Source organism: Oncorhynchus mykiss, chromosome 21 (assembly GCF_013265735.2).
Source record: "Oncorhynchus mykiss isolate Arlee chromosome 21, USDA_OmykA_1.1, whole genome shotgun sequence".
Taxonomy (NCBI): domain Eukaryota; kingdom Metazoa; phylum Chordata; class Actinopteri; order Salmoniformes; family Salmonidae; genus Oncorhynchus; species Oncorhynchus mykiss.
The window spans coordinates 20,979,082-21,005,100 of NC_048585.1; the positions used below are offsets into that span (position 1 = coordinate 20,979,082).

At 46.2% G+C, this 26,019-nt stretch overlaps 1 protein-coding gene across 3 annotated transcripts in view; it reads left to right on the top strand.

Moving 5' to 3' along the window:
- The window catches only part of LOC110499980 (semaphorin-3C), a 49,864-nt gene extending 24,506 nt beyond the window's left edge, over nt 1–25,358 (top strand). For all 3 annotated transcript variants that reach the window (XM_036957238.1, XM_021577068.2, XM_021577067.2), the window contains exons 3-18: nt 7,880–8,040; nt 8,997–9,059; nt 11,149–11,268; nt 12,524–12,614; nt 13,838–13,957; nt 14,192–14,334; nt 14,424–14,538; nt 14,997–15,066; nt 16,987–17,131; nt 17,403–17,625; nt 18,840–18,928; nt 19,558–19,599; nt 19,830–19,987; nt 20,972–21,039; nt 21,895–22,025; nt 22,855–25,358. In XM_036957238.1, coding sequence (XP_036813133.1) covers nt 7,880–8,040; nt 8,997–9,059; nt 11,149–11,268; nt 12,524–12,614; nt 13,838–13,957; nt 14,192–14,334; nt 14,424–14,538; nt 14,997–15,066; nt 16,987–17,131; nt 17,403–17,625; nt 18,840–18,928; nt 19,558–19,599; nt 19,830–19,987; nt 20,972–21,039; nt 21,895–22,025; nt 22,855–23,286 — 2,171 coding nt within the window. In that variant the 3' untranslated portion in view covers nt 23,287–25,358. The remainder of the gene's footprint in view (nt 1–7,879; nt 8,041–8,996; nt 9,060–11,148; nt 11,269–12,523; nt 12,615–13,837; nt 13,958–14,191; nt 14,335–14,423; nt 14,539–14,996; nt 15,067–16,986; nt 17,132–17,402; nt 17,626–18,839; nt 18,929–19,557; nt 19,600–19,829; nt 19,988–20,971; nt 21,040–21,894; nt 22,026–22,854) is intronic.
- Nucleotides 25,359–26,019: the final 661 nt, after the last annotated feature.

The following is a 26,019-nucleotide window of genomic DNA, read 5'->3' on the forward strand; positions in this document are numbered from 1 at the left end:
TAAAAGTGTTTAGTTTTAAATATACTTAAGTATCAAAAGTAAATGTAATTGATCAAATGTACTCAAGTATCAAAAGTATAAATAATTTCAAATTCCTTATATTAAGTAATCCACACCACTCCACAAATTTACATGTAGCCAGGGGCACACTCCACCACTCAGACATAATTTAAAAAGAAAGCATTTGCGTTTAGTGAATCCGCCGGATCAGCAGTAGTTGGGATGACCAGGGATGTTCTCTTGATAAGCGTTCACAATGTAAAGAGTAATTTCAGGTGTCAGGGAAAATGTATGGAGTAAAAAGTACATTATTTTCTTTAGGAATGTAGTGAAGTAAAAGTCATCACAAATAGTAAAGTACAGATACCCTAAACGACTTACAGTAAGTAGTACTTGAAAGTATTTTTACTTAAGTACTTTACACCACTGACCCTCACCATAATTCAACAGCACTGAGGTGACCGTTTGACATTCATGTCAGCCAGGAAGGAAAGACTTTTTAATCCAACAAAATGACGATCTCAACATGTCATCTCTGCCCAATTCGCCTAAATTTTTCTCAGCCTTTGCTTCTCTTCCACTTCCACTAATAAATCAGAGAATCTCATGGCCCAGTACTGTCTATTAAACCTCCCCTGAACCTGACAGTTTCAAGTTTTATTAGTCGTATGTACGGGATACACATGGTATACACTGTCCAACAAAATGCTTACTTGCAGTTTCCTTCTCAACAATGCAATAATAGAAGATAAGAATACGAACGTAAAGTAAATGACTCCGTAGAATATAATAAACATTTTAGCATAAGTATAATACAGGAAGGCACATTTGATAGTTCAATACTGACTCTCCCTCTGGTCTCATGGGGCCTGTAGTCTGTAGCTGAACTGACAGTAAAAATACATTGATTTAGTATCTGCGGGCGGGGTGAAGGAGTAATTGGAGGACTGGTTAGGTGAAAGGTCATGAGAGGCCCTACCGGGGGGGTTGGTGGGATGCTATGGCAGGTGAAGAGGCCAGGTGCTAATTAAGGCTAACGCTTAGCTAGCGTGATGGACAGGTTGGGTTGCGTCTCCGGTTTCAGACTCCTGGAGGAGATATTACCCAACGCCACTGCAGCGCAGGTCATCCGTGTAAGAAGACTGCTCTGATACTGGTGCTGAGTAACCTCACCCTGCAGAGTCTTAGAGAACCACACTCTCACTGCCAAGGAGAAAGATTATTCTATGCCCTCGTGTTCTACCCTTGTGTCCTACATAGTGAAAATGGAGTGAGAAATCAATGATGGGGATGTCATACTAAAGGCTAATAGGAGAATAGTCATCCTACATATGACCGAGTCCCCTGACATGATGTCTGGAGACTACTAGATAATGCAGTAACTTACAGAAAATGGTGGGAAGAGGATGACATTGGATGGGATGAGAGTTAGCCGGCCGAGCGGTTGTCCCTCTTTCTCACAAGCAGTCCCTGTATGTCTATGGAGAGGAGTGTGTTGATACTTGAGCGGTGAGTTTGTGTGCTCCTGCTCCTCTTGCCGTGTCGAGAATGTGGTGAATGACAGACAGACAGACGGACAGCCAGATGACTGTCGCCCTGCACTGGCCACTCTGGGTGGTCCCTCTCTACGGGAGGAACAAGAAGGAGGCTTTACCTGCCTGAATACCACCTGCCATAACACTGTATACTGTAGAGGTAATGTAGGCTAGGCCTATATCCCCATGGTGATGGAAGAAATGTCATCGTGCGGGTCAGTGTCTCCAGAGCCAGACCGAAGCTTTGAGTTGCCAGGATAAAGGTTGTGAGTGGCGCAGTATGTGTGAATGTACCAACATTGTATTAGAGGAGTGTAGCCATGCAGAACTGAACCCAAGGAGATGTGGCATTGTCCTCACAAAGAGCACCGACACTTGGCAAGAGGTCTAAAGTCAGACATTTATAAAGAAACCCACTCCATCTTCAGTGGGTACATGAATCAGGGGGCGGAAGTGTACTAAGCCCATGCTTCAATATTTATCAAGGCGAGTGATTGGGATCCGCCAACTCCTGCCCCTGAAAACAGTGGAACACAGCTCCTAGTCGTTGAAAATAGACTATGCCTCATTTGCATGTGGTTAATGAATTCATGATGGCCTTTGAGGGTGTGGCCCATTTTGAAAAGGAATGCATTGAATCTGAGACTCAAAGGGAGGTTTGTGATTGGCCGCCTGCCCGGCTCTGGTGTTAATGGGGTCTGAAGACCTCTGGGCCTTTGGCTCTCAAACACTGAGGTTGCCAACATCCAGCAAGAACTCTCACTCCACAGGCCTAGTTAACCATTTAACGGCGGCAGGGTAGCCTAGTGGTTAGAGTGTTGGACTAGTAACCGGAAGGTTGCAAGTTCAAACCCCCGAGCTGACAAGGTACAAGTCTGTCGTTCTGCCCCTGAACAGGCAGTTAACCCACTAGGCCATCATTGAAAATAAGAATTTGTTCTTAACTGACTTGCCTAGTTAAATATAGGTAAAATAAATAAAAAAAATTCAGTACCCCTATGAGTAGAGCGGATTAAATCTTGTTTGTAGACTTGGTTCTCTTAAACTTCAGCCCCAGATGAGCCTTGGCTTGAACCGTCCTATACCGCGTACGACATCCATATTAGGAAGTTGTCTGTTCACACAATGCCGTAATCCTGATCCTTTGATGCCTCTTTGCACCTGACCCTGCCTGGACACAGCTGGACTACACGTGTCATGGCTCAGTACAACCTGAGAGTGTCAGTCCCCAGCTGGTGCCCCCCACATAGAGAAAGGGAGAGTAGAATGAGTCTGTTCGGGTGGCTCAGTGGGCCGACCAGCACAGACTGCTGGCTCCATGTCCTTAAACCCAGTCTTGGGACCCACATAGTCATCGCTCTTGTAAAAGCCAGACGGCGTACTTTCCAGCGGCGCTGAATCTCTCTTTTTACAATTCTGCAATGTGATAAAACTGTATGGCGAGCCAAACCTAAAACACCACTGGCTTGTTTACTGGTTGGGATCATGGAGGCCCACTACTTTGATCAGCCTAACAAATGGGAGAGTTAGTCTGTCATTCCGTGTTATGGGTTTTCACTTCGCCGGAGGGAGACTTCTTACTCCCCCCGCCCCAATGTAATCACAGTGAAACAAGACGAGGCCTATCCCATCTACATTTATACAATTATGAAATGAACACTGCAATCTCTTCCACGATTTTAATTACAGTAATGCCATCATGGGCGGAAGGACAAGTCCCTGCTGCTGCCCAAATCCTTCACTTAGATTCTACAGACTGACATCACAACTGCCTTTTGGACAGTACTATGTGGCATGCAGAACGGTTGTTGCCTTTCTCTGCTATCCTCCCTTAGTTTACAGAATACTGATGATGATGATCAAAGTTTGTTGTCATCAAGTGTTCCTGGTGGGTTTTAGACTGGATTAAAAGCCTGCTGTCTAAAACAGATTTGCCCTCCATGCACAAGGTTCACTGGACTGGGGATCAATGCAAATGTGCATCGAAAGTGTGTTTAATAAGCTGATGAAATATAGATCTGAGATCCTGCTCTAATGTCAAGGCGAATGTGTATCCATTAGGCTCATTAGTTACATTATCACCATCGAAGATCTCTGACCTGATGTCTTGGGTGACCGCTAGTATGGATTTATATCTGGGTTTTAGTCTTGCATGTGAAATATGTAGACTACTCCACTCAGTCTAGATAACATCTGCAGTTGCTCTGCCGCAGTGTACGACCATGCGAAGCCCGCAACCCACCACCACTCTTAAATATTGAATGACCGTTGTGGTCTCTTGGCCCCGACTGAAGGTTTTTGTGCCGCTTCCGCTTGACCAACCTCTCACAAATGAACCACTCTTCAAAGGCACTAGAGGTATTACTGTGCTGAATCACCTGCAGCGGTCGGCTGCTCTGCAACCCGCAGTCCACTACATGGGTGAACGCGCCTGGTCAGAACGCTATTCCTGCACAGCGGAGCCCCCATGGGTGAACGCGCCTGGTCAGAACGCTATTCCTGCACAGCGGAGCCCCCATGGGTGAACGCGCCTGGTCAGAACGCTATTCCTGCGCAGCGGAGCCCCCATGGGTGAACGCGCCTGGTCAGAACGCTATTCCTGCACAGCGGAGCCCCCATGGGTGAACGCGCCTGGTCAGAACGCTATTCCTGCACAGCGGAGCCCCCATGGGTGAACGCGCCTGGTCAGAACGCTATTCCTGCACAGCGGAGCCCCCATGGGTGAACGCGCCTGGTCAGAACGCTATTCCTGCACAGCGGAGCCCCCATGGGTGAACGCGCCTGGTCAGAACGCTATTCCTGCACAGCGGAGCCCCCATGGGTGAACGCGCCTGGTCAGAACGCTATTCCTGCACAGCGGAGCCCCCATGGGTGAACGCGCCTGGTCAGAACGCTATTCCTGCACAGCGGAGCCCCCATGGGTGAACGCTCACAGTCAAAGTGAACTCTGTAGTCCAAGCAGGAGGCACACGGGGGAAGGTGTGGCCCACCTGCCCACATAAATAATAGACTACCCACAATCCTCTACTGAGTCCTCAACACTGCTCTGCATTCTCCTACTGCGGGTGTGTTCTGTAACGGGGGCAGAAATGTTTTTGTATCCTGTCTATGATGCCTAAACAACAAGGGATACGCCATTTCATCCCCAGTCAACACCACAGCAGCTCAACCTACATACCAGACCTCCCCAACGTCTTACTGTCAAGGGTGGTGTCCTCCCGTTTTACGATCCCCTGAATACTTCAAGCGAGCCAATAACAATGACCAACATTCTTACTCATTATGTTTAACAGAGCCCGTTTTTTCCTCAAGCCACATCTGAGTGAATCCAGTCTACATAAACAGCACCATCCATAGCAGACTGGACAGACGAGGACAATATAGCCAATTATATCCACAAACACTTATGACATACTCAGGGTCTCTGCTGGTGATGTCATCATAGTGGAATGCAGGCTAGGCCCATGGCTAATAAATATTACTACAACCTAATGGATTTAAAATTCATTGTGATGAGCGCATATGGGAGCTCCCATTTGATATGTTGGTTTTCAATAAACAGTCCCGAACTCATCGTAAGAGCATGGGTTTGATTGTCAACCCAATGATTTATATGGTAACAGATCGTGTTGTACATGTACCAGCCACTGTCCTCAAATGCTTTAAGCGATACTTCTGGGACTCATTATTACTGATCTATGACAACCATTATATAGTTTAAGGTTTGCTTTGATTACATTTCCACAGCCACCGCATGTTATGGCGTCAAAAGCTTAACTCGTCCCACAAGGATGACCTCCGATCCCATCAGGTCAGAGGTTAATGGGTAGTAGAATAAACATCCTCAGACCTGCCTGCCACCATCTCTCTTTGTAAGCCGATCTCATCATAAATTAGACGCATGCTAAATTGTGCAAATCCCATGCATCTCAGGCAGAAAATGGTGGAGAAGCACTTGAAGTGAGTCTTCATGTTTTTTCTTCAGAGAGTGCAGGTGCGGTACACCAACGGCTATTGTGACATTTTGATAGGCTGTATTGCTTACCCAGGCATGACTCCTGTCTTTCCCGCTGGTGTCATGATGAGCAGACAGACACTGGATCCCATGGTATGCACCAGAGGCTATGCTCGCCTCACAGAGGATCAGCTGGGCGGCGGGGTCATGTGACGCACGCCTGCCGCGCTGTTTCCCCCCAAAACACTGGACTTAGTTAGGGCTTCCACCCACGGTAGGAAACATGAGTGTCCAATTCCTCCACTGAGAAAACAATACAGAGTTAACTTATTATCATTATTTCACCTGGGCCGCCTCACCCCACACACCTCTGAACACTTTGTTCCCCTTGTGGAATGTTCTAGAGGGACAATATGGATAGAATCAGACTGTATCAAGAGCATTGACTTTAGGGGGGTTTCCAGATCCACATTGAGCAGAGCTACAATAAACCCTTCTGTAAACAGGAATCATTAAGTGAGAGTCAGCACCTTTTTGCTCCAGGAAAAACAGAAGCAGGAGCCCGCAGGCTTGTAAACTGAACACTCCTCTCCCTCAAGGATAAGAAAAAGATCAAATAAAACCCTTTCCAAGAAGGTCTTTAAATCTCTCCTGCCTGCTTATTCTGGAGGGATGTAGGTAAGAGTGGTTTGGAGTGAAGCATGGTTTTAATTAGTTCTTATAGTTACTCCTTCACCCCTGGTGGCACGCCTGGCTTCCCTGATCTCTGACAGAGCAGGCCGTTGAACCTCTGTAGCCTGATGAGCCAAAGGCTTGAGCTAACTTAATATCTCCCTGAGCCCAATGCGACCCTATCTCCTCACCTCTAAAGCTTTGGACACGTGGTGATCTCCTTTTTCCAGAGGTTCTCTTTGTTAAATGCACATTGTACTTTTTGGAGTTTGACAAGGGCCTTCGTATTAGATTTGAGTCTGGTGGAAACAAAGCATTGTGTGTGTGGTGTTCATTAGGCGCTGTGAGATAATGCTCATGCCTAAAGTTATACATGATACACCAACCGACTGCTTTGTGCTTTTTTAAGAATATCGGCAAAGTTGATTTCTCTACATTTGATTGGGGCGTAGGATAAATCAATTTTTATTTGTCACATTCACATGGTTAGCAGATGTTAATGCGAGTGTAGCGAAATACTTGTAGTGTAGCGAAATGCGGATGCTTGGGCCTCCCGAGTGGCGCAGTGGTCTAAGGCACTGCATCGCAGTAGCTAGTTGTGCCGCTAGAGATCCTAGTTCACGTCCAGGCTCTGTCGCAGCCGGCCGCGCCTGGGAGACTCATGGGGCGGAGCACAATTGGCCCATCGTCGTCCGGGATAGGGGAGGGTTTGGCCGGCAGGGATGCCCCTGTCCCATCGCATTGTTGCGACTTCTGTGACGGGCCGGGCGCAGTGCACGCTGACACGGTCGCCATGTGTACGGTGTTTCCTCTGCCACATTGGTGTGACTGGCTTCTGGGTTAAGCGGGCTTTGTGTCAAGAATCGTTGAGAATCTTGGTTGACTCGTGTTTCGGAGGACGCATAGCTCTCGACCTTCGCCTCTCCCGAGTCCATACGGGAGTTGCAGCGATGGGACAAGACTGTAACTACCAATTGGATACCACGAAAGGATGCTTATAGAGGTATGTCAAGATCAATAGAGTGAAGAGCCATGGGAAACGGTACTTATCCATGTAAACAACTCTAGCTGTATTCCATACGGCAACAGCACTTAAAACACATCCATGATCAGAAAGAGAGTGAGGTGAGGCACTGGAAAACAGCTTTCATTCAGGATTAAAGGGCCTCGACCTCAAAAGCAATACTATTGAATAGAGTAATGAAAAGTGATTTTAGCCTGGAGGCCTCAAGGAGAGCATAGCCAGCCTGTTTGTTGATTAGAGAGAAGAAAATGAAGAAGGATCAACTTGCTCTCAACTCCTCCACTCCTGCCCCCTGCCCCTGTCAATAGTGATGAATATGCGTGACTTTGGCATAGACAGTGAAGGCCTTTGATGGTTTGGATGGAGAGCTCTGGACGGTTAGACAGAGGACGTTTACTTCGTCCTTCTTGCTTTAGGGCAATACAGGCTTTTTCAGTAGCTGGTCGGTCAGAGAGACAACCAAGTAAATGTTTTTTCCTTAGATTTATTTTGCTCACCGTGACTGTCCAGTGTTCATAAAGTGTCTGGAAAGTTGTTGTGTGGAATCTACTGCATGCATTGAAAAACGGACGCAATCACCTTTTTATGCACTTGTTCAGTCAGTGTTAACTGACTTGGTATAGTCCTGCTGTAAACGCAACAGATCCCTCATTTATTTCCCACCATAACATTATCCGTTTTTGTATCCCACAGACCTGCAGGCCTCCCAGACGGTGGAGTACTACAGTCTGTCAGACAAAGCCATGGACTACAGGATCCTGTTGCTGGACGAGGACCAGGACAGGATGTATGTAGGCTGTAAGGACCATGTCCTGTCTATGGACATCAACAACATCACCCATGGGACACTCAAGGTGAGGTCCTCTGAGCAGTCCGTTAAACTGCTAAGAGGATTTTCCTTACAGCATCAGGGAAATGTTTAGTTGATCATTGTTTGTTGTGATAGTATTGTAAGTAGAGAATGGATATAGCAGGATACTGACTTCATCTGCCTTAGTGTGATGGTGTGATGACTCAACTTTGTCTGATACCAACATGAGTTCTATTACTTTCCATCCTATTTATCAAGCTCACACTAGAGACAAAACGACCTTGATCTCATTTAGCTTTCCTTGCACGTGGCAGATCATGCTGAATACTTTATGCTAATTATACAAGAGCAGTAATGGTGGTAATTAAGTTAAAATATAGGACATTTTATAAGCTAGATCACACCCATTTCATGGAGCAAAATATGACACATCTTAGTGGTGCTTGATGCAGTTCTGTGATTCTGTAACAGAAGTTCCCTGCTAATTGTATCTCTGTGTGCAGTGAGGGAGCCATCCTGTCTGTAATTGACAGGCGTGAAGAGCAGAACAGATGGGAATGCATTTAGTTTACCCCAGAGAGAGCTGTAGCACATCCATTTGCAAAGTAATTGCCTGATACGTTCCCAGCATTAGATCCTTCAAGCTCCTCACGGGATTGGAAATATAGCATTTACTGGAGACAAGTTATCATCATGATTGGGAAGTTCACTACAGTGTAGTGCATCCCTATTAGGAAGTCACTACAGTGTAGAGCATCCCTATTGGGAAGTTCACTACAGTGTAGAGCATCCCTATTAGGAAGTCACTACAGTGTAGGGCGTCCCTATTGGGAAGTTCACTACAGTGTGTTTATTCCTGTTCAATATGTTCTCTTCTCTTCCTTCCTTCCGCTCCACAAACTGTCCATTGTTTTTGGGTTTTAAAAAAATCCCAACTTTCCAAGAAGACCAGGATGTGCAATGGTCCCTAATGAAGCTGTTTTCTGTGATTCTCACCAGGTGTTTTGGCCTGCATCTGTTAGCAAGATTGAGGAATGCCAAATGGCTGGCAAGGACCCCACGGTAAGAACACTTACACTCAATATGTAGCACTAACTGCTAACTAAATCCACTAAAAGTCATGTGTGATGCTAACTAAATGAATGAACACACTATACTGATGAAGTTTCTGGTCCTTCTCCATTAGCATGTGTTAGCATGTGCTAGCATCCTGGGTTCCAAACACGTGGGGCTGCAGATGTGTTGAGGAGAGTCATTGACTCTTGGCATTCCTTATGTTAGTTGATAGTTGAATGAGGCATAGGAGTGCTCAAATCCACCCAGAGAAAATAAAGAAGCATCAAAACAGTACGCTAACTACTGTGACTGACAACAGATCCCATAACCTGGCCTGAACCCTTACTGCACTGAGTCTCTGTTGTATTAGCATATACAACATCGACAACCTCAAAACATCAGCTGGTGATTCAGATTTCTGTAACTAATTAGGCTGTTTTGCATGTTAGGACAAACATTCTGTTTTTGTTCCATTGTTTTTAGTGGACTGTGTTGGTCTGTTTTTTATTTGGACTGTGACTTCAAAGGCATTCATGTGGTGTACTGTTATGAAGCTAGTAGTCGTAGTTAGTAACAACAGCCACCATGACAGAGAGCTGTGGTCTTGTACAGTACTAGAGTGTAGGACCATAGTCTTGTACTGTAGGGGTAGAGAAGAAGCTGTTTCCAGTCAGTGGAGGGTGATTAGTGCTGCCTAGAGTCACGGCTCCGGCTCTGTGGACAGCCTCGCACAAATATTTGGCTGAGCGTCTCTATGTGGAGAAGCCCAGTGGTCGGCTTACCTCCCTCCTCCGCCTCTACTCCTCCATCCCTCTCTTTCGCAGCCCTGCCTGGTCTCTATCTTGCAGTCTCGGCCTCTCCCCTCTCTCTCTCGCTTTACTCTTACTGTCTCTCTCTACCTCTCACTCGCTCTTTCTTTCTCTCTCTGTTTAAACTCGGTTTTTATAATGCAGTTTCTCCCAGACATTTTATTTGTCTTCCTGAATCGCAGCCCTTGTCAGGTTGTTATGGTTACCCTCCTGATGTGTGTGTGTGTGTGTGTGTTCAATTCCTCCTTTACGATAGAATCTGGGGTCACCGGGCCTCCAGACTACGACCACACATTGTTAAGCGCTGGAGGATGGCATTTGGGGAGAAATATTCCTTTATTGTATGTATAAAAGGTTGAGATTGATTAAGTCCATGTTTAAAAGTTCCCTCGCTGTGTGATCCTCCCTTAAAGGCCATCAGCCTGGTTTTAAATCCCCTACTACAGTTGCTCTGGCTTGTCTCTGAAGGGGACCTGTGGCTGGATAGTTAACCCCAGCAAGCTCTGGGACATGAAATGAGTTAATTTGTAAATCTGCTATTGGATATGAGCAGTGGGGGGTGTAGAGTTGATGGAGGGAGTCGTCTGAAGGGTGTTTATCTGCTAGGAGGAGAGGGAATGAAAGAGAAAGTGAAAAAGCGAGAGAGGGAATGAAGGGTGTGTGATGTTGGACTTATCATTGTTTTTCTCGGTAAAGTTGGTGTGCTGAGTGTGAGTGGGCGCAGCTGCTCCGTTTCCGTGGGGATGGCCAAGTTCCTAATGGCTCCCTGGATGATCCTCTCCTCCGCTGGCTCGCTCCGCGGTCTGAGTTTTTATTACGCACAAAGCCCAGTGCTCCGGCCAGTCCCACCTCGTGCTGAAGAGGGAAAGATCTCAATTGGGTCTGTAATCAGATCACAGGGCTGTATATACTCAGCCCTGGAGACAGGGCTTTGACGAAACATCACTTCACTGTTGACACCCTTTTTTCCACTCTACCAGTGCCAGGGAGCAAACTGGAAATAGCTATTATGATTGTACTTAATGACAGTACATAAGTAGCAAGTGAGGAAAGTTGGAATAACATTGGTAGCTAACCATTTGGAACTGTGTAATTGCTCTTTATGAAGCATAGGCCCTGACCAAACACAACTTAGCCACTGTTAGCTTTATGACCTTCTCAACAATTGCAATCTGGAAGGATTTTGCTGTTGAACATGTAACATTACATGATAGATTGATTGACTGATGTATGGATACTTTGATTTCATACATGTACTAACCAATTTCCTCTCCACCTCTCTGCAGCATGGATGTGGTAACTTCATCCGGGTGGTCCAGCCGTTCAACAGAACCCATCTGTTCATCTGTGGGAGTGGTGCCTACAGTCCTGTCTGTGCCTTCATCAACAGGGGCAGGAGACCAGAGGTTCGTATGCTCCTTGACTTATAATCAGACCATGACCGCTATGCTATAGTTCACCTACAGTACAGTCTCTACCACCACATTCTCATACAAATGGAAATTCCTGTGGATATGTGATGTGGTTATTGCTGAAACTAGAGTTTGGTAGGTTTACGGCTGGGCGCCTCTGCTTCTGAAACCAAACTACCGTTTTTTTTATGTCTCATCTGGGGCAAGAGGAAGTCTGTCTTAATCCAAGACATCCTCAGGAAAGCAGCCATAACAGTTGAGTTTAGCCTTGTGTGTCAGTCTCTCTGAGACAGAGACGAGAGGGATGGAGTAGAAGAGGAGGAGCTGTCTGCCCCGGTCTCTGGCCACCTGGCCCTGAAAACAAGACTGGGAAACCCCCTCCAGGAGAAAAGCGCTCACTGAACTCACTCGCAGTTACAGCAGTCTGCAGCGCCTGCCAAATGCTAATCGGCACAGAGTTCGAAACCAGGCTCTTTCTTCAGTATGGTGTCTTCTGTCATTTAGGGTTTTGTTTAAAAAGCAGCATTGCTCTGTTTTTCCCATCAGCCAATTTTTGGATGTGTCAGTATCGTTTCTCAGACTGGGTTTGCTAACAGTAACAAGCTGCTATTGTGGGACTTTGACGCATATCTCCCTGGGCTCTTTGGCCCCTAAGCGTGCGTCACATTGTTGTATGGGAGCCTAGTGAGGAGGATTTCAGTGTCACAGACAGGTCACCTTTGTGTGAGTGTGTCGCCGTACAGACCCTGTGATGAATGGCCACGGATCGCCGCCAGAGCCACGGGAAATCTTTACACACCACTTGGAGAGCAGCCGCGCTTTTCTGGAGAACGTCCCTGGGCTGACGGCACACCCTTCCCCTTCATTCCCCCAGTCAGAACTGTCGAAGTGTGGGTTGGACCAAGCCGGGGGGATTTTCCGCTGACCGCCGAGATTGTAAATTCAGATGATCCATTTCGCTGTGAGGGGTGGCGGAGGGCCAGGTCTGAGATGGAACCACAGCATCTCAGCCCATCGGAGGACATTCCTCCCTAATGGAATGTTCTTTTAATGTCCCGTGCAGACCAGTAAAGGCAAAGCCCAGCGCTGGTTTTGTAACTCTTTAAACCAGAAAAAAACCTTACTCTGGATTACCTTGAGAACATTTGGAATGCTCATAATCTCATATTTATTGCTAAAAAGAGCAGAAGGTTGAATTCCACCAAATTCCCATTTGAAATATGTTATTTACATTTTTTTTTTCCTGCAGGAGCAAGTGTTCCACATTGACTCCAGAGCGGAATCTGGGAAGGGAAGGTGCTCCTTCAATCCTAGAGTCAATACGGTCTCCGTCATGCTTAGTAAGTTTTCCTCTGTCCCTCTATTGGCTCTATTTCTGTCTCTGCAGGACACATCATACAAAAACCCACATCGCTGTGCTTCCCCACCCCATGGTTAACCCAACTCCCCATCCTCCTTATCGGTGACCCTGCCGTAGGTCGGGCCGCACACCCTTGTCAGTGTTGTCCTTTGGCCTCTGATTGGTTGCCGGGTGTCAAGTTTCTGACGAAATAGCCAGAGGCACCGAGTCGCACGCACAGCTCGACTTTCTGACACCCGAGCCCTGTGGCGTCAGCAGCCTTTACCCGTCATCAGCCCCTCAAGCCCGGGCCGTCCGGTCACAAGGAGAGGGTTGGCAGAGAGGAGGGGTAGTGGTGGCAGAGAGGAGGGGTGGTGGTGGCAGGGAGGGGACCTCTGAGTCAGACTAGGGGACAATCAGGCCTGTGTCTGGGCTAGATAAAAAGGCTCCATCTCCATACTGAACCCCTCATATGAGCTTGTGCTCTCTGGGGGATGTTGACACCACTGCTCCCCTCAAATCAGCCAATCACATACAAACACTTGGACCTGAGCCACACCGCCAGAGTACAGGCTGCTGCATGCTGGGGCTGATGGAATGATGAAGTGACAGAGTAATGGAATGATGAAATGCACAGAGGGTGTGGAGAGAGAAAAGAAAGAGTGCGGGCTCACAGCCAGGGTCATTAGCAGAGTACAGGGAGATCAAACACTATGGCTGTAAATCCACTGTTGGCTCCATTACTGTTTACTGTCACCATTCCCTGTCCACAGTGATGTACTGTCTCTGTAAATAAAGGCTGTCATTGTAAATAAGAATTTGCCTAGTTAAATGAAAAAATTCCATCACCATTGAATTCACCATTGAATATGAACCCAGAATTTCCATTGCTGTCAATGGAAATTGAGACAGGCACATTTTTATTCCCTTGGCCATTAATAGTCAGTGATTTATTGTTTTATTTGTGTGTGTGTGTTTTGTCAAGTCTTTAGGGCTCGTGGGGGGTGAACAGAGGGTTCTGTTTGTTCAGATGGGAGTAAGATGGTTCAGCTATGATCCAGGGGTGTGTTCATTAGGGCACACCGTAGCGCAACTTTTTGCGATGGAAAATGAAAACAAGTTTTTCTTAGTGGACAAGTTCAGGTAGTACCTCCCTGTTTTACTTCATTTTCTTCCATGCAGTGCCATAATGAACACAGCCCTGTATGTGTCTCTGTGTTCCAGACCAGGAGCTGTTCTCAGGCATGTACATAGACTTCATGGGGACGGACGCTGCCATCTTCAGGAGCCTCACCAGGAGGAACGCAGTGAGGACAGACCAGCACAACTCCAAGTGGCTGAGTGGTGAGCACGTACAGCAGAAACATATGAAGCACATGTGATGTGCACCAGAAGTCTCCAACTGTGACCCTGAAGAGCTAGAGGTTGGGCAGGTGTTTGTTCCAGCCCTGCACTAACACATCTGGAGTTGGAGATCCACATTTAGTACATCAAATGTACTTCAACTACTTTGACACTGGAAACAGTGGACAGAACGTTATACTATAACCTTTGACCCTGTTTATTTGTTTTCCATAGAACCCATCTTCATAGATGCCCAGTTAATCCCAGACGGATCGGATCCCAACGATGCGAAACTGTATTTCTTCTTCCGGGAGAGACTAACGGACAACAGTGGGAATACCAAGAACATCCACACCATGGTCGCTAGAGTGTGTCCTGTAAGTGTGTGTTCAGGAAGTGTGCGCGTGTGCATTGCATATGTGTGCATGCATGTTAATGTCTCATGTATCTCTTTCAATGTCTACAGAATGACATAGGTGGCCAGCGCAGCCTGGTGAACAAGTGGACCACGTTCCTGAAGGCCCGGATGGTGTGTTCAGTTCTGGAGGAGGACGGCACAGAGACACACTTTGACGAGCTCGGTGAGGAACACGCCAACACCTACCTACTGTGTTTACAAAGGCCTGGAACTGTTCCAACCCAAACCACTTCTCCTGTTTACCTACAACTCAACATCTACCTGGCCAGTCTTAACAAATACCAATGGATCTCAGGTGTTTTGGATTATAAGAAGGGTCTTTACACCGGTTTGTTGACCTTCTCAGTATTGAAAGAATTCATGGTTGCACTTTAGTTGGCTAGTCCACCTGTAGATGCTCTACAGACTATTAGTAACATTTAAACTATCTTCTAGCTCTATCCCCAACCATAACCCTTACCCTAGTATTATTTTAGTCTTCTTTGAGTCTAGGGAGGTCTGTCAACACTTACATTCATTCAATTCATCTCCACTTCAGACTCTTCCGTTCCAGGAATATTAAACGATAAGGTGCATGATGAACGCTGACTCCATAACACAACGTTGTGTATTCCCTTCCAGAGAGTGTGTTTTTGCTGGAAACTGATCACCCCAAGAACCTCCTGGTGTTCGGCGTCTTCACGTCCACAAGGTGAGGCCAATGGTGATATTGCTCGAGCCTTAGTGGCTATGCTGACTGGCATGGCAGCACCGGATACCATTAGGAATGAAGCAGACATGACAGGAGCTCCTGGATAGAGACCTCCAGTATCATCTTACTGTAGCATTTCATTTTTAAAATGTAACCTTTATTTAACTAGGCGGGTCAGTGAAGAACAAATTCTTATTTACAACGACGGCCTATGTAACAGTATAGCTTCCGTCCCTCTCCTCGCCCCTACCTGGGCTTGAACCAGGGACCCTCTGCACACACAGACAACAGCCACCCTCGAAGCATCGTTGCCCATCTCGCCACAAAAGCCGCGGCTCTTGCAGAGCAAGGGGAACAACTACTTCAAGGTCTCAGAGCGAGTGACGTCACCGATTGAAACGCTATTAGCGCGCGCCACCGCTAACTAGCTAGCCATTTCACATCGGTTACACCTACGCCGGCCAAACCCGGACGACGCTGGGCCAATTGACCGCCGCCCAATGGGACTCCCAATCACGCCCGGATGTGATGCAGCCTGGATTCAAAATAGGTACTGCAGTGACTCCTCTTGCACTGAGATGCAGTGTCTTAGACCACTGCAGCACTTGGGAGCACACTCTAGTGACCTGCATGTAGTACCAGAGGAGGCTGGTAGGAGGAGCTATAGGAGGATGGGCTCATTTGTAATGGGATAAATAAAACAGAGTCATACATGTGGTTACCATATGTTTGATACGGTTCCATTCCAGCCATGACAATGAGCCCATCCTCCTATAGCTCCTCCCACCAGCCTCCTCTGGCACTACAGTATTTGGCTCATTGACTTAACTTTACCATACCGTTCTCATTACATTGATCACTTTTCCTTATGTACTAGTAATGCAGTTAGTGAGCTCTGCTTCCTTTCGCAATGTTGACAGCAAGTTCATTATGCAGAGTATCACCATGTAGTAACCCCTGGTGTTTCCTGAGGTCTACTGTTACTGTATGTGGTAACTTCAGACACTGTATGTGTTCAATAACTTTATTTATCCTCAAGGGCTTTTGCAGGATGGCTATGGATGCCTGTTATGTGTACTCACTAGGAACTAGGTTTGTATTCACTAGGAACTAAACGGAAGCAAACGTGCAGAAACAGGAAGGGAACTATCAATAAGAAACTTTTTTTTTTACATTGCAAAACAATTTGCTATGCTCTGCACTAGTGAATACAACCCTGGTTTCTTCAATCATCAAGGCTAATTGGGCAGTCTCTAGATCAGGGTTACTCAACCTTGTACCGGGACCCTTCCATAAATCCTAAGGAAACACATGTATCTTTTAACCCGGCCATTTGAGACTCATCCTCTCTCTATAGCCAACACAAACAGTCTGTAGTCTCCATGTCTCCAAGCAATCTCTCGCTTGCGCTCTCTCTCCCGCTCTCGCTTGCTTGCTCGCTCTCTCTCTCGTGTATATATATGTGTGTATATATATATATATATATATATATATATATATATATATATATATATATATATATATATATATATGAATCTCCAACACAGTCTGTAGTCTCTATGCAACATTGTCATTCCTATCAGCACAATGTGTTTCTTCCTTTTGCTCCTTCAGGCTTTCTCCTCTGTTTTGCTCGCTGAACAAAGGCTCTCTGTATTACTGATGGTCATGTGGTTTTTGGGGTCTGGTCCAAACCGCATCATATCCTTCTGGGAATGGAGCAAGAATGGGGGAAGAGGGGCAAGTTGGGTAGGGCGAAGTGGGGTGGCAGTAAGCTTCACCCGGATTTGATGGCTTGGATATCCTATGAACAGCAGGGTTTAAAGGACTGATGTTTTAACTGGGTGGATCTGGGGGCTTCTGGGATGTCAGTTATCCACATCACACTGACCGCCGGAATGTGTGTGTCGTTTCCCACAGCTCAGTGTTTAAGGGCTCGGCCGTGTGTGTCTACAACATGGCAGACATCTTGACAGTCTTCAATGGGCCGTTCGCTCACAGGGATGGGCCGAACTTTCAGTGGGTGGCGTACCAGGGACGGATCCCCTACCCCCGGCCTGGAACAGTGAGTTTAGGATCTAATATCTGTATTGAACTCAAAATAAGACGAGCGCCAATGCAAATGTACAGTTCCTTGTTGTTATCCTACACAGTATCTACTGTGTCTATCAGTGTGGTTGAGGAAACAAGGTCAGAGAAACATTAATCGATGAGGATGAGGACAGCAGAGTTCAGGGTCAGGGGTAGGCTTTTCCTTTATGTACCTTTGTCACAGAGCTGAGTGGTAGGGATTTATTCACCTCTATAGCATCTCTCCTCTTTCTCCCTCCCTCCAGTGTCCAGGCGGAGCCTTCACCCCTCACATTCAGAGCACCAAGGAGTTCCCTGACGATGTGGTGACGTTTGTCAGGAACCACCCGGTCATGTTCAATCCTATCTACCCCGTGGGCAGGAGGCCCCTGGTGGTCAGAACGCAAGCTGACTACAAGTACACCTCCATCGCTGTGGACCAGGTGACCGCCGCAGACGGGCACTACCAGGTCCTCTTCCTGGGCACAGGTTTGTACTGAACGATACATCCTTATTGATCTGTTAGAGACAACTAGCACCCAGCCCCACCACACAACATACACACACCACAGGCTGGGAGCAGCACAGGGCCTGTACATCGCCTACATCAGCACCTAAGTAGCTGTTCAGGATGCCTGTTCAGGATACCCTCAGACTAACATTCTCATATTCCTCGTCTCGCCACTTGTGTTCAATAACCATCAGAGTTGCACTTTAAAGAGCTCTGACTAACGCGGTGGGTTACATGAGTGGGATGCTTCGTAAAGAGTGTGACATCGTCCATGATGGAGCATCCATGTTGGCTACGGATGCTAATAGATCTCCAGGCCCCAGCATGACAGCCTAAATGACCTGTTCACTCTGTCACCAGGGGGTGGCGCCACCACAATCCCCTCATTATACATAACCCACATAATTCCATTTCATTCTATATTGCAGTAATCCATCTCTGCTCTCATGCCATAACGCAGGCATTTCATAAGCAAATGATTACAGAGGGGATATGAACTCAAGATAAGTAGTCGGTCTCGCTCTTCTGTGAATAGAACAATAACTGCACTATAACGAGCTGCAAGAGAGAGAAATAGACATTCAGGAGGGCGATGCAGCCCACTGGGTGGAGGAGGAAGAGGAAGAGGACAGGTCTGAGAGGGGAGTGTGGAGCTGGCTGTACGTCATGCATCCCAGGGAGCCTCTCTCCTTTCTCTCACCCACAGCTGTTTATGTTTATCAGCCTTCCAATCCGCCAAGATTCCTGAAGACATGCCAGTAATGTCAGACTGCAGGGCGGAGAGGTGGGGGCTTTGTTTCAGGGATGTGGAGTTTTTTTTCAGGGATTTTCAGGAGATCTTCCTGTAACTCTCCTCTCTCCTCCTTCTGCTCGCTAGCTAACTCCTGGACAAACATAGCTCTACCCCTTTCCGTGGCCTTTGTCCGTTCTCCTCTCTGTGGGTTCTAAAGCTCACAAACCCACAACTGGCTTGACTGTGGATACCGGTCACAGCTGTCTCCATTCTCTGACGCGTATATGGAACTGATAGATACACACACACACACATTTCAAAACAATAACATGTAGTATGGCAATTGTGAAGTTTTTTTTGTCTGTAATGTATTTTTCGTTATGCGTTTGCTAATGGGGATCCGAATAAATCAGAACAAAATTTGTGTGTGTGTGTGTGTGTGTGTGCCCGTCCCCTCAGACAAAGGGACAGTGCAAAAGGTCATCGCTCTCCCCACAAACCGCTCCCTGGACCAGGATCTGATACTAGAAGAGCTGGAAGTGTTTAAGGTTTGAATTCTCTCTCTCTCTCAAACACAGACAGACATCAAATGCAGACAGAATAGGAGCTCTTGGCTTTTTCACAAAGGGTCACAGACTGTACTCCTAAGGGAGGGGCATTCAGGAGCGTGATGACCCGGGCACTAGACCACCACACAAGACTGATGGGAAGCATACTGACATTAGAGGGCGATGCCAGTCACCCATACCAACCCTCACAGGCTCTGTTTTATCTCAGCATGATAAACAAAGCAAGTCATCTGTGTGATCAAGGCCCAACCAAGCTTTAATCTCTCTCTGCACCTGGACTACACCGGTCTCCCACTAGTGTAGTTTGACGTGTCATAGAGATCTCACATAGTATTCCTACTAGTTCCGCGCGTTGGACGGTTACAAGGTACTCAATAGGATGTTAGATAACCTGAGTGTTGGTAAAAAGACCCCTACACAGGATATACATTTGGTCCTTTACATTCTAAGATTCACGGTGTGCAACAAGGACTAGCTCAAACACACCTACAGTCTTATGTAATATGATAAGATAAGAAAGTTATTATGGTCCATTACTTTTATGACATAGGGTCACAACATTTGTTACATAATATTATTGACATTGTGGCATGTTTCTCTCTTCCCAGGACCAAGCTCCAGTGACAAACTTGAGAATATCTTCCAAAAAAGTAAGTATATGCAAGCAGTGCTTAATGTATCTCAATATTGTTTCAAAATGCTTCTGATTAGCTCATTGCTATCGCCTAGTGCAATAGTTTATTTTCTGCATTAAAATTGTGACTCAGCCGGAAAGCCAGATAATAAGCCATAATTGTCTGTGAGCTTAACTTAGTTAAGTCACGCTTCCACTTATTAAAACAAACAGTGTGGTTGACATTTGAACTGTTTTGCCTTGCAGCAACAGCTGTACGTAAGTTCAGAGCACGGCGTGTCTCAAGTGTCTCTGCACCGTTGCCATGCCTACGGCTCAGCCTGCGCCGACTGCTGCCTGGCCAGAGACCCCTACTGTGCCTGGGACGGCCTGAGCTGCTCCCGCTTCTACCCCACTGGCAAGAGGTACGGTACTACAGACCCTGGGTTGGGTCAACATCAACAGTACAATGCCAACTGTGAGAAAAGACCACTCTAAAGCAAACCGAGCGGCACAATTAACATTTTACAGTGTTATTCCGCTCTATGGTGCAGTCTGCTTTTACCCGTAAAACATTGGTGCTGAGGACCCAGGTTGTTAAGGGTTACAGTATAGGGCAACACTTCACATAGCTAAGGGGTTATTCATGGGGAATTAGCTGGGAATAAAGACAAGTCAGGCTCATCTGGGCTCAATCACCTGCTTTCATTACCTCCCCGATATCTGTCTGTTCCAGAGGTTGTTCCCCGCTTCAGCATTATCGTTGTGATGTCATTCTGTTCCCCCTGTTCTGACACGGTTCCTGTCCTGGTCCTTGTCTGTGTTTGGTATACTCAGTGTATACACCATGTATTCTTGAATTGATCCAACCATAGCCGTAGCACAGTGAGTGATACCGTTCTACTTTGAACAGTCCCCCCTCTGGTTTCCCTCCTCACCGGCTGCTCAGCTGCCATTTCAGTCAACCACAGTTCAAGTGCAGCTTGGTCAGGGAACAGAGGCTCTGCCCTTTTACTCCTCAGAAAGCCTGCTGTTTAAGCTCTCTCTCCCTGTAGCTGTTGGATGGGAGGCGACTGAACCATATAGTGGAATAACACTGTCAAATCTTCCTCACACCTCTGTCTGGCTCAGTGGTCCTTCCTCACTGTTGATATTTGGGGATTTTAGAGATTTTCATAATGGGCTGGAGGGTTGGTGTAACCATGTTTCTAAGCTACTGGGCTTTGTGAAAGGTAGGTATTCTCCAACTAGTTTATGTAGGCAATGAAACTAGATATACAATATATTTGACAGGATTCAACAGTTAGGCCACTTCATAGTACATTTTATTTAAATATATATATATATATATATAAGGGTACTGTATTGTGGCATTGGAATATTTCTGGATGATTATGGTTTCTATACAGAAGGAGCAGAAGACAGGACATCATCCATGGCAACCCACTGACTCAGTGCAGAGGATTCAACCTGAAAGGTATGACAACATCCAGCCAACGTGCACCAAATGCCTGAGAAACCCACAGCTCTGTTGAATTGGCCAACAGAGGGCATTGGTGTGCTTATCCATTTATCTGATTTCCTCGACTCATTTGTTATGTGGCTAGTCTATCCCAGCTGTACTCATTTTACTCTAAAAGGGTCTAACATAGATTCTGTTGGTTTATGGGTCATTTGAGTTCAGGCCCTTGTGGGTCAGCAGCAGGTGCATAGTGTTTTACTGTATTGTCCCCTTGAGAGTGAGAGTGTGTGTGTGTGTGTGTGTGTGTGTGTGTGTGTGTAAGCAAACAGACTATGCAGAGATGATTCACTCAATCAGCTGTCGGCAAGCAGTCTAACAAGGGGAGGCGCTACGATCCCCATAGTGCTACATTCCAGTATAAGTCTGTGTAAATGAACATATGTCATGGGACCAAACCACATGGTCATCGGTGCTAATTAGTCTATACCCTGTCATCCATCCAGCATGGGGATGAGCTAGTTGGCTGGGACACAAACATCAGATGACAATGCTGTCAGTTAAAGACCAGGTCAACCAAGCTTGTTCTACTATACAGATATGAAGTGCATCTCAGTGGGGATTCAATCTGACAAACAAGCGTACTTGGGGGATAATCTTAACTTGAGTCAAATTTCAATGGGAGACTAATTGAAAATTAGACTTAAGTGGAAGTTAGGATTCACCCCCTAGTGACTGTGAGGGTTTGGTTGTACTGCAGGTGTCACTAACCCTCCGGTCAACTTTTGACCCTGACTCTTGGGACCTACATCATCCTGTTGTGTGGTTTATGTCTGTCAATGAGTTGACGTGTGTGAAACACCCTTGTTTCAGCGTACAGGAACGCGGTGGAGATGACCCAGTATGGAGTGAAGAACAACACCACCTTCCTAGAGTGTCTTCCTAAGTCCCCTCAGGCCTCCATTCGCTGGCTCATCCACAGAGACAATGACAGGAGGAAAGAGGTCAGACAACAACTTCCCGAGTCAAAGTTAATTGAGAAGCTGGGTTGAACCATAGAAATCGAATGATTCATTCTGTGTGTTCAATGTCAGAGCTGGCTCAATTCCGACTCCAGTTTCTTGCAAATCAATGACGTTTTAGGCAAGAATGGAATCCCATGACGTAAAGGAGGATTGAGTAGGTATCCTTCGATTGTGACGACGTGTTTGAAGTAATATCAGACCACTATCATGTCATGCCTCGGGGATGACGTTGTAAAGTATTTCTTGGCTGTGTAACAAGATAATGAGTAATGATGAGATATACTGTAGATCAGATGTGATACGGGACCTAACTAATGAGTCTATTCTCAACGGGGGGAAACATTTCACATTATTGACACCCTCTGAGACTTCCTGCTGCCCATCAGGCCATGAGAAATGATACGGGGCTGTGTTAAGAGAACCTGCTCTTATAAGGATTCACATCTTTGTGAAATTGTGTTTTAGACATAACTGCAAACTTCAAGGAGTAGGGCATTCATGGCGTTGGGCTGATGGGAAGTCGTGATGTCATGGGCCTCCCCCCTTGCTTGTGGGACAATAGAGAACAAAGGAGTAAAGCCCTCCCCCTTCCTTGTGCTATGTCATGACATATCTGGACCACCTATTGAGATGTGCCTTACGTTAAGTCAATCCAGTGTTAAATGAGCTGAAAAGGAGACTGGAGTGGCACTTGAAGTTGACTTGTCTTTGCTCGATTTACTTGACTACAGATCATGCTGTGGGATAATGTGTTATGCTATAGGACAATTAAGACCATTCTGCTGACACCTCTCTTTCCCCCTTCCAGGTGAAGCTGGGTGACCGTGTGGTCGCCACTGACCACGGCCTGCTCATCCGCTCCGTCCAGCTGTCCGACCAGGGCCTGTACTATTGCCTGGCCACGGAGAACACCTTCAAGCGCACCGTGGCCAAGCTCCGCCTGCGTGTCCTGAGTGAGGCCATGGTGTCAGTGCTGATGGACAAGCAGCAGTCTCCCTGGGCCTGGGCCAGCACCCTGCACCCCAAGGCCCTGCTCTCAGCCTTCAGCCCTGCAGAGAGCCTGGCCATACAGCAGTACTGTAAGGAGAAAAAGCAGCTCCAGAGCCTGCAAGGGGCCAGGCAGCAGAAGGGGCCGAGGGGAGGGCCTCCCCTACGGGGTGACATGGCCAAGCTCAAGCCCCTGCTAGACCTCCGGAAGAGCCGCAACCGCAGGAACCACCTGGAACTGCCTGATGTCTGACTGGTGGAGACAAGGGCTGTGTAGAGGGGGTATACATGAACACACACACACAACCCCCGAGCTCCCGCCCTGCCCAGAGGCAATGGACCTGAACTGAACACTTCCCTAGCTCAAGCTACTGTAGGTTTACAAGGAGAGAGTGGGACTCACCCTGCCTGGGTCTGTCTGTAGTCTTATATGCATGAGGTACACTGACCAGATGACTGTGATATACATGCACACCTCACATCCTGTCACACTCGCCATTTAGACAGAGGTGTAAGCCCTGACCCTGGATCAGGACACATGGAGATGTGTGGATTTAGGCATCGGGTTCAGGTGTCGTAGGCTACATACACAGGATGACTTACTGCATTCAATGCTGCTCCCATAGCTCTATGATAATACTTGCCACACATATATACTGTGTTCACGCTATACAGTAGGCAAATGGTCTGATAGCAGTATTGTAGTATATTCTGTATAGACATTTACAGCATGGGGAAATGCATCAAGCAGCGTATAATGGCTTAGTATGGATGGATGTCTGGTCCAAGGAGAACAAACCTGGACTTACAGATGGTAAAGATTGTGATTTGAGTAGGGAGATCATTGGCATATTAATTTGTATATCCAAGAGGGGTGTTTCATAGGGAGCACCCTAGTTGTTTACACTCTGCTCTGCAACTGTACATTGACTCATATTCATATCATATTCAACCATATGAACACGGTTTACAACTACCACCTATTACAGTTTTCCATTTGACAAAACGACAGGGCTGTCGTCAATATCAGAAACAAATCTCTCATTGTATGACCCGCTTCTATGTTCACATTGTAGCCCTGTCTCTATGGAGGAACTCTATCCCTCCTAACACCAGATAAAATAGCAGCACAGCCTATACAAAGGGCATATTGTCCACACTAAGTGGTCCCAATAAAAATATTCCAGCCTTGGAAATTGAAACAGTGGCTAGGCCAAAGTACACCTCCAGCTCAGCTGCCACCCATATGGACAGTACCGTTACACTAGAGCACGTAGCGCTGTGTGAGCAAAGAACCTTTGTTGGGAGGGATTCTGCTCAATTTATTACAGGAACACTGGTAAGACCACCCGACATGTTCACAATCCTTACTCAGTCATATTCTAAACATCACGTTGAATAGGACAAAGGTCATAGAATGCTGTGACCTAACATTTTCCGTCGTCTTTCCTGTATTTATTCACGTTACTTGGAACATTTATGTTCTTAAATGGTACGGGACATTGTGCCATACTGTACAAGTATCTCTTCGATAGTGTACGATACTGTGTCGTCAGCACATAAGCATGTTAATGTGTATATTCTCCATCTTAACTTTGTGGCTATTTGCAATACATCGCTGGATTGGTTTTATACTGATGGAGTATAGCAGTGACGCACATCCTAGCTTTTGTATTCAGGTACATGCATGTACACTCCTGATTTTGGGGTTTGCATTTTCTTGATCCATGATTTGATGAGATATATTTCATCCCCTTACGGAGTTTTAATTTCACGTACAGCAAGGCAGACGTGCACGATCAAAAATAACCATGACGACCATTTAACTTGAATATCATTCTAATCATTTCGTTCACAGTTTGTGAGATGGTCAGATTGGCGCTCTCTGTTTTCTATAGTGTGAATAGCTCTCTCCTGTTTGTCTCAGAAGTATAGTCTGTGTAGATGTATTCATGGTCTGTATGTGTACAGAGTGTTTTTCATTCTTTATTTTTCATCATTGTAACTTATGTCATTGTGTCCAGTTTTTGTGGATCTGCGCTTTGGAATGTGACCCTAGTGTATATAATTTAACATATTTCATCAAACATTCTTGACCGTATCTGCAAATCGTAGAGCTATATTTTCTGTTTGACAAAATATTTTTTTGAAGGTCTGGCTTTTCCTGAAAACATAAATCTCTAGACTGACGAGTTGAGGTCGAGTCAAACGTTTAACAAAAGTGTCGTCATAGTGATGTTCAATGTCATTTCCATGTCATCATAAAACTGGTGTATTTCTATTTATTAATGTAATGACAGCCTGAATAAATGCATTTAGAAACTACTTTGAATGTCCTACATTTAGGTTGTAGGTAGTCAGAGATGAATCTGACAGGAAAGGAACAACAGGATCATTCCAAGGAGCAGGAAGTCCCCATATTTCACTTATCTCTTCAGATGTGATACACTTTCACTGTTCAGTCACGCTTAGGAATTACATCGATTTATTGAATGCATGGAATTCATGAGGTTGGTGGCACCTTTTAATTGGGGGGAGGCTTATGGTAATGTCTAGAGTGGAATTGGTGGAGTGGTATCAAATACATCTTAGACATGGTTTCCATGCATTTGATGCCATTCCATTTACTCCATTCCAGCCATTTATTATGAGCCGTCCTCCCCTCAGCAGCTTCCACTGATGAAATTGTATGATGAATGAAAACAATCACATTACTGTTCTGTTGGCTACATATTTGCCGTGTTCATGTGCTAGTTGGAAATCTGAAATATCCATCTTACTAACTGGTTGAACGCGGTACGTGTATAATAACTACAACCAGTTAGCAAGTCGAAAATGTAAGTTTCCGACTAGCACGTGAATGCAGCATTAATATTGAGAAAAAGGTCAGGGGTCCCTTCTGAGGAATTATGGGTAGGAAGAAGCTGCCCATGCAAATAGGGTGGATATGGGAAACGGGAAAGAATTCTGGGAAACAGTGTAATGA